Below are 13036 nucleotides of genomic sequence, written 5' to 3'. Positions count from 1 at the left end.
ACCCATGGCCACTAATCGAAGGGTTGTAGCAAACCATTGATATGTATCTGGCAGTCCATTCAGTGTGGTACTGACAAGCTGTGAATTTGGCACCACCTCATCAATGTTGGCAAGTTGTTCCATGAGGTCCTTGACCTTGGTCAGGTATGCATCCATAGAGTCACCTTCATTCATACTGACTTCCTGTAATTGCCTTCTCAAATATGCCACACGTGCTTCATTGCGAATCTGATAGAGAGAAGCCAATTTATCCCAAGCATCCTTTGCTATCTACAGGACCGGATGTGTTGGAGGAATTTGTTTACAATTTTGTAACATCCTTTAGTTAACTTGCATAACTAGGGATAAGCACAATTGTTGAAGTAATTATTATTGTCATAATGAAGTGAAATAAAAATTCAATGTTAGTTTCACCATACGCACCCTTTGCAAAATCAGTTTCACCATACATTAATTCAAAATTAAAAAGGTGATTTGCATTGCCTTAAAACAGTAATGTTGGACAACAGGTCCCTTAATGGTAGCAACGAGAGGTTGCAGGGCTCTAATCTCTTAGTCCCTTGCATTTTGAAATTCCTCTATGCACATCACCCAAGAAATGAAACCTCCTTAAGCAAGAGCCAATGTATGTTTGATGACAGAATGTGTGTGTGTGTGAGAGAGAGAGAGAGAGAGAGAGAGAGAGAGAGAGAATGATTCTCTTGCATGATAAAGCAATACATGAATGTGCATTTGCATCTCTTGCATCCCATCTTGATTGTTCCTGAGTTGGAAGAGCAGGAACAGGAATGCTAGAGGAAGAGGCATCAGGAGGAGTACCCCCTGCAGAGGGACCAGTAATAGAGGCAACCACTGTAGCATTGGCTTGCCTCAGATCAACCCCAGAAACAATATTCCACAAATGCTTTGCAACAAGAATATGTTTCATGAGATAAGACCACATCGGATAGTTGGTGCCATCCAACTTATCATCTTCACGAAGAATGCCAAATAGATCTTGAGTGTTCCCAGCCATAGCAAATGTGATACCCTGAAAAAGACGTGAAAAACCAAAAGCCTCAAAAGCTGGCTGTCCAAAAATGACAGCAAATATCTGCAAATTTCCAACCCAAAACAAAGGGCAAATGCAGATCTGACCCAAATGTGACTGTGGCAGGCAATGTTCATTGCAAAAACAGCAAATCTGGCAAAAGCCCCAAATTTCATGAGGGCAAATAGGCCAAAAAGAGGGCAAATGCAGAAAAGCCCCAAATTTTGCTGGAATTTTGCAAATGTGACCCAATGTATGCGAATCTGACTGAATGTCCTGCAAAAAAGACTCAATGTTTGAAAATCTGACTCAATATCCTGCAAATGTGACTCAATGTTCTCCAATCTGACCCAATGAATTGCAATCAAACGAGAAATTGCAGATCAAATCCCAAGAGAAATAGCCTCAAGGCTTGCAACTGCAAAATTAGGACTGCTGTCCACAAATTGACTGCAAAAGTGCACCTGTCCCAAAGTATAGACCTCAAAATATAGGCTTTCCAAAGTGTTGAAAAGTTTGATAAACCTTCAAATAGTAAAAGCAAGTTAAGGACAAAAAGATCCTCAAAAACCTCAAATTTTGAGAGAGTCCACACACGCATGCAAACAAGATAGAAAGTAATGCGCCTGGCAGCCAAGAGAGAACCGACTGGCAAAGCACTAACCAAGCATCTCCATAAGAAAAGCCTCTGTCTGAGCGGGAGATCACTATTCCAAATATGGCCAAGCCAAGCTTTCCACCAAGCAAGTGGTTTGTCTAGATGCCAGATAGAGAGATCACGTTCTTGAATCCATGGCTGCGGTAGAAGAAGATGATAAGCTTTCTTGGCAATGAGATCCGCAAAGGAGAAAGTAGAATAACCCGGAATGCCTCAATTGAATCTCTGTTGGCTATGGCAATCAATGGAAGCTTAGAAATGAGTGGGAGAAAGTGAAAAACGAGCTGTTGTATTGATAATGCTGATGCTTGGCTTTCTAGTTCTTTGCCCTCTTCTTGGAAGAAAGGTCTACTGTGTCTGGTTCCCAAGAAGCCCCTATGTCAGCATCTTTGGGATTGGAGGCCAATCATCTTGATGCCTGTGATATCCAAGATCATTTGTAAAATGTTGGTATTATGTATCTCACGGATCTTATATAGAGGTTTACACCCTACCAGCCGAGCGCTGAGCTCTAGGAGCTGCTGCCGCTGCCCCCTGGTTGCCCCGTCCCTTCCGCAGCCCCCATCGCCTCTCCTCCGCACTCCTCCTCATTTGCCTCCCCCCCGTCAGCTCCGCCCTTTGCCATCTCGCCTCCCCCCCGTCATCTCCGCCCCTCCGTCTTCTTTGCTGCCCGCCATCTCCTTTGCCTCCCTTCTGCCATCTCCTCCGCCTCTCTCCTCCTCTCCTCCGCCTCCCTCCTCTCCTCCACCGGCTCTCCTCCCCCACCTACTCTCCCCTGCTTGCTCTTCCACCCCCTGCCACTTCTTCCACCTCCTCGCCTTCTCGTCTCCATCCCATCTTCCGTCTTCCGTCGTCCCCCCTCGGCCTCCCCCCTCGCCCCCCCTCTCCACCTCTCTCCCCTCGTCTCTTCGCCTCCTCTTCCCCGCCCCCCAGCCGCCTCTCTTCCTTCTTCCACCTCCTTCCCTGCCTTCTTCCTCCTTCACCCAGCCCGTCCTCGTCCGCTCCTCGCCTTGCCTCGTCTCCACCTCCCCCTCTGACATCTTTCCTCCTCCCCCTCGCCGCCCTTTTTTATCTTCCTCCTCCGTGCAACGGGAGCATTTGTGCTTGTTAAGGCAAAAGAAAATCTTGGTGGTGATCCTTGGTCTGGCCAGAGGGGATCCCACAGCTGTTAAGGTTCTTCTTTCCCCAGCTGACAAGCAATAGGTACAGTACGCAGTTCAATCCCTCCAGGACAAGGCGATTGTGGGCAGAATTGTGGGCCTCACTCCTACAAGGAGACATGTGCGAGAGTGGATCTAGGCGAGCTTGGTATTAGAGGGTGACCACATCCAGGAGGTCACCATCTATGGTGAGAGGCATATTCCTCATCCAGCTGAGCTCCCTCGACATTGCCTCGACACTCGTGGAGCAGAGCCCTATCCTCCTTGGCCCGCATCTAGTGTACCTCTTTCCTTGGTACCATGGCTTTACAGTGGAGGACATGGACAAGGCACACCATGTTTCTCGTTTTTCGGTTACGCTCCGCTTCCCAGGGCTCCCAAAGGAGTATCGAGCCATCCTTCCCTCCATTGGTCAAGCATTTGGCACCGTGCTCGAGTCTCCGCCAGAGTCGGCCGCTTCAGTGGTAGCAGATGACAGCATCCCCAGGATCAGATTGGTGGTTGAGAGCCCAAAGTTTTTCCCAGAGTTGATCCTCCTAAAGACCCTCAAAGGGTGCACACTTCGCCAGCGAGTGGAGATTTCTGGGTTACCAGGCCAATGTCTTCGTTGCAGACAAATGGGTCACCTAGCCAGAGATTTCCCCCGCGGCCAAGGTCGAGCCTCTCCTCCCCCACCCTACAGAGCAGACAGAGTCAACAGGCTAGAGCCCAGCACCCCCCCAATAGGAGCAACACCCCTGGGTGACCCCCTCAGAAGGGGACTGGACCCAGGTTAAAAAGAAAAAGAAACCAAGCAAACAGGCCCGCAAGCGTTGCATGTTGAGAGCTAGACGTAGAGAGAGAGACAGGGCTTTTCGAGAGACACCTGAGGGGCACGAGCGGCAGGAGTCCTTACGTGGAGATCCACCTCCCTCAGCGGAAGGGGCCACTGCCCAGCCAAAGGATACTCTCGTTATGGAGATTTAGCGCCCACACCCACCCCTGCATCAGCAGCGAGCCCCAGGAGCTCTTGATGTTGCAATGGCGGAAGCTGCGGACGTTAGCCCGTCAGCGGCTAAGGAGGAGCCCGTGGAGAGCCTGATCAGCAAGGGGGTCTTGTGGCTGCCCCTACTCTCCCCCGCCCCCCCTCTCTAGATCCTGCTCCCTCTCCACTACCCCCCCTCCCTCCTAGTTCCCCCCCCCCCCCCCCCCCTTTCCTACTATGATCACCCTCACCACCCGCCCTCCTCCCTCCCCCCCCCCCCCCCCCTCCCCCTCCCCAGTAGATTCTTTAGCCTCCCACCCCTCCCCTGCCTCGACACCCTTGCCAACAAGCAAGGGTAAGGCGACGTCCCCATCTGCTTCCTCATCGCAGCATCATGTCCATTTGGGGAGAGAGCCAGAGGGACGGGGCTCGTCCTCCTTGTCAGCAGCTCCCAACCTCCAGCCTTGGCCTCCCTTACTGCGGGACTTCTGGAGGTTGGCACCCTGGAATTATCTGGAGATTCCAGACTCTTATCCTTTATTGTTGGAGGCAACGCTTATCGCCTTGCAGCCCTGGAAAGGGGGTTCGATCAGCGTAGTGGGCTCTCAGACACACCCCATTTGGAGATTCCAATTTGCCTCCACAAGGTTGGAGAAGTGGTCCCCAGAGGTGTTTGATGCTATCATGGGAGATCAGATTTCACGCATGATGGACGAGTGGATGGGGCCAAAGAGGTGAATTTCCAGCTGAGCTTCACACGAGAGGAGCCAATGTGTGGTTTGGTGGTAGGAGTTATCAGATTGCCTCTTGAGGCAAAGGTTGATCAGGCATACTACTGGCCCCTCCAGAAGTGTGCGGAGTTGTTCAGGGTGGAAGTCTCCTTCATGAAACTGCTCATCATTAATTTAAGAAAAGAGTTGCCAAATATTCGAAGTGCACGAAGTATGCTGTCTCCCATGCAAAGGCATGGTGTAGATGTGGAAATCAAAGGTATATGTCCTAAATTTCCCAATTATGCATCTTCATAGGACAAATGGTGTGCTTGCAAGAAACAAGTCATCTTTATAATTCCATCAAGTTTGAAAAAGGAAGAAGGGTCTTTTATATTTAGGGGAAACATAATATACCACACTCGTTATTTATTTGTTTGGTAAAACTATGACACCTTTCAACGAGATTGGTGTGAGGTATTTCTTTGTAATTTGATTTCTTATGATACTTTTGTGTATCATGCTTTTTTAAAAAGATAGACCTTTTTCAAGTTTAAAAAATGCGTAAAGTTTTCCTAGTTGGTTGAATTTAAAGATGTTTCTTGTAGTAGCGATCTCCTTAATGGTTTACCTCCTAAATGAGATGTAGATCATAGTTGGATCGATCTTTGTTTATAACGCTACTTATAGGCTTAGTGTAATTGAAGAAGGCAAGAGTGAAACAAATAATTGAATATCTTAGAAAAGGGCAAATCCAACTAACTAATTCTCGATGGGCTTCACTAGTCCTATTGGTGCAAAAAAAGGGGCATACTATATACCTATGCATAGATTATTGTGTTGGTGCAAAAAAAGGAGGATATTATGTACTTGTGCATAAATTATCGGGTATCAATTTAAATCATAATAAAGAATAAATAAATAATGCCTCACATTGAGGGGCTCTTTGACCATTTACAAGGAGCAAAATCCAATTAAATACGAGGCTTTCGTTGAGGAGCTACATGAAAATGGTGACATACCACAATTGGTGAGGAAGGGTTTAGATGGAACAGAGTACAATAGCTGATTATTTGCTTATAAGGATAGAGTATATATCACGGATATAAATGACAGTAGGCATCGAATTCTTTCTGAATGCGATGATAGTCCAAGTGTTGGGCACCAGAGAATTCTTTATGAATGGGATGATAGTCTACGTGTTGTTGGGCACCCAAGAATTTAAAATATTTACTTTCAGATGGCAACTTTTGTGGCCTAGAATGAATAGAGATGTCCAAGACTATGTATTAGAGTGTCAAAATGCTAGGTCAATAAAGCTAAATGCCTAAAACCAGGTGGGTTATGACACCAACTGATAATGCTAAGTGACTAGGATCATACATTTAACTATCATTAGGGCTGTTTTTCAGAGGTTAGATATCACTCTAAATATTAGTAGTGTAGATCATCCATAGGTTGATGATCAAATTGAATGGGTCAATTAGATCAGATATGATATGCTGCAAGCATAGTAAGCAACAACAAACTATGTGAAGAGTATCTATTCATACTAGAGTTTGCTGCCAAACATTCTACAATGGGTTTTAATCCATCATGGCATTACCACCTAGATGGTAGCTTGAAGAAAGAGTGCAAGCATCTCAAGATCTTCTCGGAGAGCTAAAGATAGGATAAAAAGGCCCAGTTCTAGTCTCGACAGGACAAGAGGGTGCGAGGTGGCACCTTTGGTTATGAGAGGGCTGGCCTCTCCGGGAGATTCAATGGGATTGGGTGAGTGGTTTTGGTCTATTCGTGTAGGGTGCTCGTTCAGAGTGGAGGAGGTTCCCTTCTTCGCATATAGACTCGTATAGAATGACGTCTTGACTTGGAGGCGGCAGCCTGGTCCTCGAGAGAGTGTCATTGGTTGGAGAAGCAAGTTTCCTTTGAGGTTATCTCCTGTTTTTGGTCACGTCTATGGACAAGCTGTAGGCCTCAGAAGATGTCATATTTCTTTTGGTTGGTGGCGCATGGAAGCTTGCCCTTGGCCCTTGGTTGGAGTAGATGTGGGTAGATGGGAGACGCAGGTAGAGTTTTGGAGACGATCATGCATTATCTCTGGGGCTGCCCAGCAACGCAGAGGATCCGTATGGGAGCCCTCCAGATTGTAGGCAGCACGCAGAGGATGCAGTGAGACTTCACTTAGGGGATGGTTGCGTGGGTGAAGGAGGAAGGTTATGCCTTCTCCATCGACCCAGGCCTACAAGATCTAGGGCTAGAAGGGTTTCAGGATACGTCTCCTTCCTGTGTGCACCCTTCGCCTTCGCTAGAAGATAGTGTATGGTGACAGTGTCCAGCATCATTGCCCGGAACATTTGGGTTGCCCACTGAAGTTTGGTGATGGGAGGCCATGAGGTTCCCGGCAGCCACCCTCATTGCCATCTGTTAGGATATCGTCTGCACCCCAGGTGCCATCTAGGAGTGCAAGATTTCAGATTCTGAGTGACCACCAAAAGGCGGGAGCATTTCTGCAAGGCTTGGCCTGCAGGTAACTTTTATGCAATTACTGCGAGAGGTATTTGCTGGATGTATAGACCTCCGCCTTGGTTGTTAGGCCCTGTTCCAGAGATTCCCTCGGCAGTGAGCTAGGTTCTCTGGAAATAGGCTGGTTTTCTTGACAGCCAACAACTATAGCTTGGCATTCAAGTGGGGATTCCACACGGTTCCAAGGAGGTTGTTTGGTGGAAGACCACAGGGCTGTAGAGGTGTGGACTGGAACAAGAGAGGGATTTTGTGACTGGCTGAAAATTTGAAGGAGACCCTCAGGAGTTAAAACATTGAAGTAAAAGAGAACTTTTGTGTTTAACTGATTTTTTCCTGAGTTTTTTGTATTTTGTATCTGGACTGCTTACTTTTTAGGAGCGTCTTAGATGAGGATTATAAAGATGAGGCATATGAATGTCTAATTTTGGTTCATTGGATCACATGAATGTGCATAGTCGGACAAGAGAACAAGTCATCCATCTTCAATAATTATAATTCAAGATTGCAAATATATTATAATCTTGTGAAATTGTATGTTTGTGTGCATGCATAGACAGGTGCATGTATTTTGGACTGTTTCCTTAATATGTACAAATGGTGTCATCCAATGGTCAACATCCTTATGACCAGCCCATCTTTAGTAAATCCAAAACCATCCAAACTGTACAGGATATGAAATCGTGTCACTGATTGGGCTTATGACTGGTATGAAGAAGTCTTGGGAATGCCTAGTTCTTATAAAAAGGTTTTGATTTTGCAATGGCGTAGGAAAATTATATGGTTTTAAAAGTTTCCTTTTTAAGCTATGCAAAATGCAAGGCTTGCAAGAATTTTACACACGCTTGTTTAAACTTTTTCAGCATTTGTAGTTGGACTCGGTTGGGTCCTAGTAATCTGAGAGACTCTTAGGAGGAAAAATGTTGGATCGTGACCCAGACAGAAAATATGAATTAAATTACACATACGTTCGACATATTCTTTTGATATAATAATGAGCATAGATCCTATTACCTTGTATTTTCGGCAGTGTATTTGGAACTTGAGTATGTACCCCCTGACATTGAAAAGTGGGAAATTCCTATTAGTTAGTTGTGGAGTAATTTGTAAAGAAAGCGAAGAGGGCAAGGCCATGATTAAACTAAAGGATAAACGGGGCATTAAAGAGGAAGGGGAGTGCGAAAGGGGGAGGGGGAGGAAGGACCATTTATAATAGTATGGTTATCATTAGAAATGTTATACTACTCTATAGCTTAGTGGTAGAGCTCACGTGTGGGAAATACAAGATTATGGGTTCGAATCTTTTCTATCCTCTCTTGAATTTCAAACATAATGTGCACCCCTCTTTGACATAGGCTTAAAAGATTAACCTATGCATAAAATACATTAACCCATGGACAAACATAGGTTAATTAGCCTTTATGGGCCAAAACAAATAGGAGGGATAAAGTTGAGTGAGTATGTACCTTGTATGTTTGGCAGTGCATTTGGAACTTGAATCTACAGCTGCCTTTTAAAGAATAAAGTGCTTTATTCTGTATGGTTTATGAGCTTTCTTTTTAAGCTAGGCAAAAAAAATGTTTGCAAGGATTTCCCACAAGTCTATCTAGTTTGTTTGGCTTTGTAGTTGTGCAACTCAGTTGGTAAGTTGAGAACAATCCTCGATATGAGACTTTCAAGAGGAAAATTGTTAGATTGTGGCCAATCTGGGTATTCAGACAGAAACGCGCACTATATGAAATTTTTGGTGAAATAAATAATGAGCATAGATCCCATTACCTTTTATGTTGGGCAGTACATTTTGTTGAATTTAAATACTTTTGCCTTTTGAAGAATAAACATGATATCCAACTTTTCGGAGGAAAAATGAGAGAATGTGGCCAGGGTGGTTTATACTGCAGTAAAGAGATGTGGATGTTCTTTTTAGCTCTCTTTGTATATAGAGCCCTAAAAAGTTTATATACGCTCTTTATTTTGAAAGGTTATACTCTTTGAACATAACAAAATAAGAAATGGGTATGCTCTGGATGCAGGACTGGATGCAGCAGCAAGCGGACAGCTGAAATTTCTGAAAAGCGTTTTGAATGTTTTCATGCTCCGCCGAACTAAGGCTGCATTGGTTCAGAACAAGACTCTGGTCTTGCCATCACTTTCTGAAGTTACAATGTGAGCCATCTGTGGTCTACAGGAATATGAATAAGTACTTGATCTTTTGTGGGAAATTTGGTACAGTTGTGAGTGGTAAAATTTTGATAATGAACTCCTTGATATGTGAAGAATGGCAGGGCTGGTTCCATTGCAAAAAAGAATTTACATTTCTGTGTTAAAGAAGGAGTTGCCCAAACTTATGGCAAAGTCTGGAGCAATATCTCAACAGTCTTTGCAAAATACTGTAAGTGGTTGAAAGGCAATTTGTTTGTGTCGTCGTATGTTTGTGCTGCTATTACAGGTCAGTTAAGGATAAGTTTCTGGTTTTACAGCCTGGTGTTGGGATGAAGAAGAATAGATGATCAGAGTCTCCCACAGGGTTGAGGTGGCATTTTCAGCCTCAACCCTCGATTTTCTCTACCCGTCTTGTGGGAGTTTGATCTTACAGTTTTGGGTTTTGTTTTTCATGTTCATGATGTATTTCCCCTAGATCTTTGCTCAAAAAAGTAAAAAAGACCATTATGATTTCAAAACAGCCCCTTGCAAAGACAAAGCTTGTCAGCTGCTGCTCCTCCCCGCTCTAGCTGCCCTCTCCCCTTCCCTCTCAGCCAGCCTCTCCCCTCTCTCAGCCCCTCCCTTTCGGCCTCTTCCCTACCCCTTTTGCCTCTCCTCCCCCACCCCTAGCCCCTCCCCTTCCCCCTGGCTGTCTCCCCCTCTCCCTCCCTGCCCCAACTGCTCTCACCCCCCCTCTTCTATCCCCCGTCTACCCCCTCACCTGCTCCGCCCCCTCTTGGCGGCTATTCCGCCCCCCCGCCAGCCTGTTCCGCCGCCTCCCCCTCCCGGCAGCCACCTCCGCTCCCCCCCCCCCCCAATCGGCTGGTCGTTCCGCCTCCACCCCTCTGGTCTCTTCTCCTCGTCCTCCTTTCACCACTCCCCCCCCCCCGGCTGCCTTCTCCTTTCTCCTCCTTTCCTTTCAGCCCCCTCCTTCCTCTTCGTCCTTCCCTTGCTCCCTTCAGCCTCCCCCTTGCTTTCTTTTACTCGCTCAGGCAGCGTTTAGAGCGGGTGGAGCATCATTTTGTTTGAGTTGGCCTTCCCACCTCGATTGACGATGGTTCAGCCTTTAGCCAATCGACGTCCGCTTCCACCGGCCGCGAAAACCGTTACGTTCTCAAAAGATGAGTTGCAGCAGCTCAGAAAAGATACGGAGCAAGAGAGTTCAACATCACTCTTTGCTCGCATCCATGGGTCCCACCCTTTCAGGTTACAGGCCAGGAACTGCTGGATGCTCGCCGCTTTATCTGGAGACCTCGCAGTGCAAACATGGCATAGTTTGAGCTATAGGAGTTTGTACCCTCTATCTTTGGGGAGCAGGTTATTCAGATCACCGTGGACAAAGCTTCCCCTTGTGTAGGTGTGGGAGTGTTTTCCCTAGTTGACTTCCCTCCTCTTGACAGGAGGAATTTTTCCCAGGAGAGGGATATCTCCGCTACCAAGTTGGGTAGGTTTTCTCATCTGGCCGCTTCCTCTCACCGATGAGGATTGTTAGTTGGAACGTTCAGGGCCTTAGAGGTGTACCTCACCATCGCTCTAGGTAGCTAATTCCTAACCAACTTCATCCAGGTGTTACTGGGGGTCCCTTTGATATTCTCATGATTCAGAAACATAAACTGGATGCACGCGAGATCAAAAGGACTAGCTCAAAGAGAGCTGCTGCTCCTCCCCGTGAAGCCTCCTGCCCCCTCCGTCAGCCCCTCCCTCACCCTCCTCCTCTCCCTCGCTGCCCTCTCCCCTCCCTCCCCTCGCTGCCCTCTCCCTCCCCCCCCCCTCGCTGCCCTCTCCCTCCTCCCCGTGAAGCCTCCTGCCCCCTCTGTCAGCCCCTCCCTCACCCTCCTCCTCTCCCTCGCTGCCCTCTCCCCTCCCTCCCCTCGCTGCCCTCTCCCCTCGCTGCCCTCCCTGCCCCCTCCCCTCGCTGCCCTCTCCCTCCCCCCCCTCGCTGCCCTCTCCCTCCCCCATGTGCTGCCCCTGCCTTCCCCGCCCCCTCCTTCTCCCCCACCCCCCTCCCTCCCTCTGCCCCGCCCCCTTCTTTACCCCCGCCCCTCTCCTCCCCCCCCCGCCCCCTCCCTCCTCCTCCCCCGCCCCCTCCTTTCACCTCACCCGCTCCCCTCTCCCCCCCCCCGCCTGCTGCCCCTGCCCTCCCCACCCCTCCCCACCCCCCCGCCCCCTCCCTCCCCCTCCCCCTCCCCCTCCCCCGCCCCCTCCTTTCCCCTCACCTGCTCCTCTCTCCCTGTTGCCCCTACTCTCCACACCCCCCTCGCCGCCTCCTTCACCCCACCCTTCCTAACCAGCCCTCTCCCTTCCTCTACCCTGCCCTCATTCCCCTTCCCCGCCAGCCCCCTCCCTCCCTTCCTATCCCGCCCCCTCCTTTCCCTTCTTCTCCCCCGCCTTCCTTCTCCCTTCCCGCCCCCTCCCTTCCTCCCCCTTTCGATTGGCGAATGGATCCCCACTCAGCCAATCTTCGTCCACCTCCACCGGATGCGAGAGCTGTCATTTTTAAGACGAGTTGTAGCAGCTCAAGAAAGATGTGGAACTAGAAGGCTCCACATCACTTTTTGCCGGCATCTTTGGGTCACACCCTTCCAGATCACAGGCCAGAGACTGGATGCTAGCGGCATTACCAGGAGATCTCGCCCCACAGCTCAGGGATATTCGTTTTTTGGGACGTGGATTCTTCCAAGTGATTTTCGACTCTCGCGAGTCCACAGCCCTTGTTCTCAAAGCTAATCCCCTGGCTTTGGGTTCGAGGAGGATATTTCTTTTACCTTACACCTTGGGCTTCGATCTGGTTGAGGAGGACAAGCAGGTCACATCACTGTTTATTAGGTTTTCCGGTCTTCCTCAGGTCTACTATCGAATGGTTGCCACCATCTTCCTGGCATGTCTTCTTCCTCGGCAGAGGCAATCAGTGTAGACGGGGTGCCTCGTGTTAGGGTTATTGTCTCTGACCCTAACATCTTAGATGACCACATCATGCTTCAGCGTCCAGACAGCTCTCTCTTTCGACAAAGAGTCGAGATTTCAAGTAGACAGGACCAGTGCAAGATTTGCAGGATCCTTGGGCACTTTGCTAGAGACTGCCCAAGGAAGAGAAAAAGACCCAAGAGGTCTTTTGGTGTGGCTCCTTCACGTACTACCCCGACTGCACCTCCCCAGCACCCTGTACCACGCACTCGAGGATCACCGGGAGCAGCAGGGCGCCCTGCTTCGCGCACCTCAGGACCGCTAGGAGCAGCAGATTGCCCAATGCTCGCAGCACACCCAGTACCACGGTGGAGAGCTATCAGAGCCACTCCCTTACCTCAGGAGGAGACCTCTGATCCTATTCAGACAGACGCCTTCTAGACTCCAGAGGTGGATGTTGCTACAGCCCCAGACACTACAATTCCACATCAGGAGGGGCCTTTAGTTCCACCAGCCCCAGTCACCTTGGTTGTTGACCACGAGAGGGCTACATGCACTTCTTTTCCGCAGACTGTTCTTGCCATAGTCAGGACGACCGAGAAAGTGCAGGCACAGATGAAGACTCCAGATTCCTCTTCAGCCCAACCACAGGCCTTCTCAGCACCGAGCTTCAGTTCTGCTGATAGAGGCCTGGCAGGTCCTTCTCCTCCATCTTCCACGAGTGCAGGTCTTCTTCGCACTCCTCGGCCAGACTTTCTTATCAGGAACTCTTTTTTGGCACTGGCAGATTCAACGACTTTCATGGATGATGAGGAGTTTGTGCCCTCCACCTTAGGGGTCCCGGTGATGGGGATTCCTTTTGATAGGGCCTCCCCTTCAACAGGTGTG

General features: G+C 48.6%; 1 protein-coding gene across 1 annotated transcript in view; it reads left to right on the top strand.

Annotated features, from left to right (window-relative positions):
* Nucleotides 1-13036, top strand: part of ASG3 (SNF2 domain-containing protein / helicase domain-containing protein) — a 125253-nt gene that overhangs the window by 50452 nt on the left and 61765 nt on the right. The window contains exons 6-7 of the mRNA XM_087397638.1: nucleotides 9076-9208; nucleotides 9320-9434. Of these exons, the coding sequence (XP_087253764.1) occupies nucleotides 9076-9208; nucleotides 9320-9434 (248 nt within the window). The remainder of the gene's footprint in view (nucleotides 1-9075; nucleotides 9209-9319; nucleotides 9435-13036) is intronic.

Source organism: Dipteris shenzhenensis, chromosome 26, assembly GCF_047967505.1.
Source record: "Dipteris shenzhenensis isolate YYH24624 ecotype China chromosome 26, Dip_SZ_1.0, whole genome shotgun sequence".
NCBI classification, from domain to species: Eukaryota; Viridiplantae; Streptophyta; class Polypodiopsida; order Gleicheniales; family Dipteridaceae; genus Dipteris; species Dipteris shenzhenensis.
This window is presented reverse-complemented; position numbering and strand designations above follow the sequence as displayed.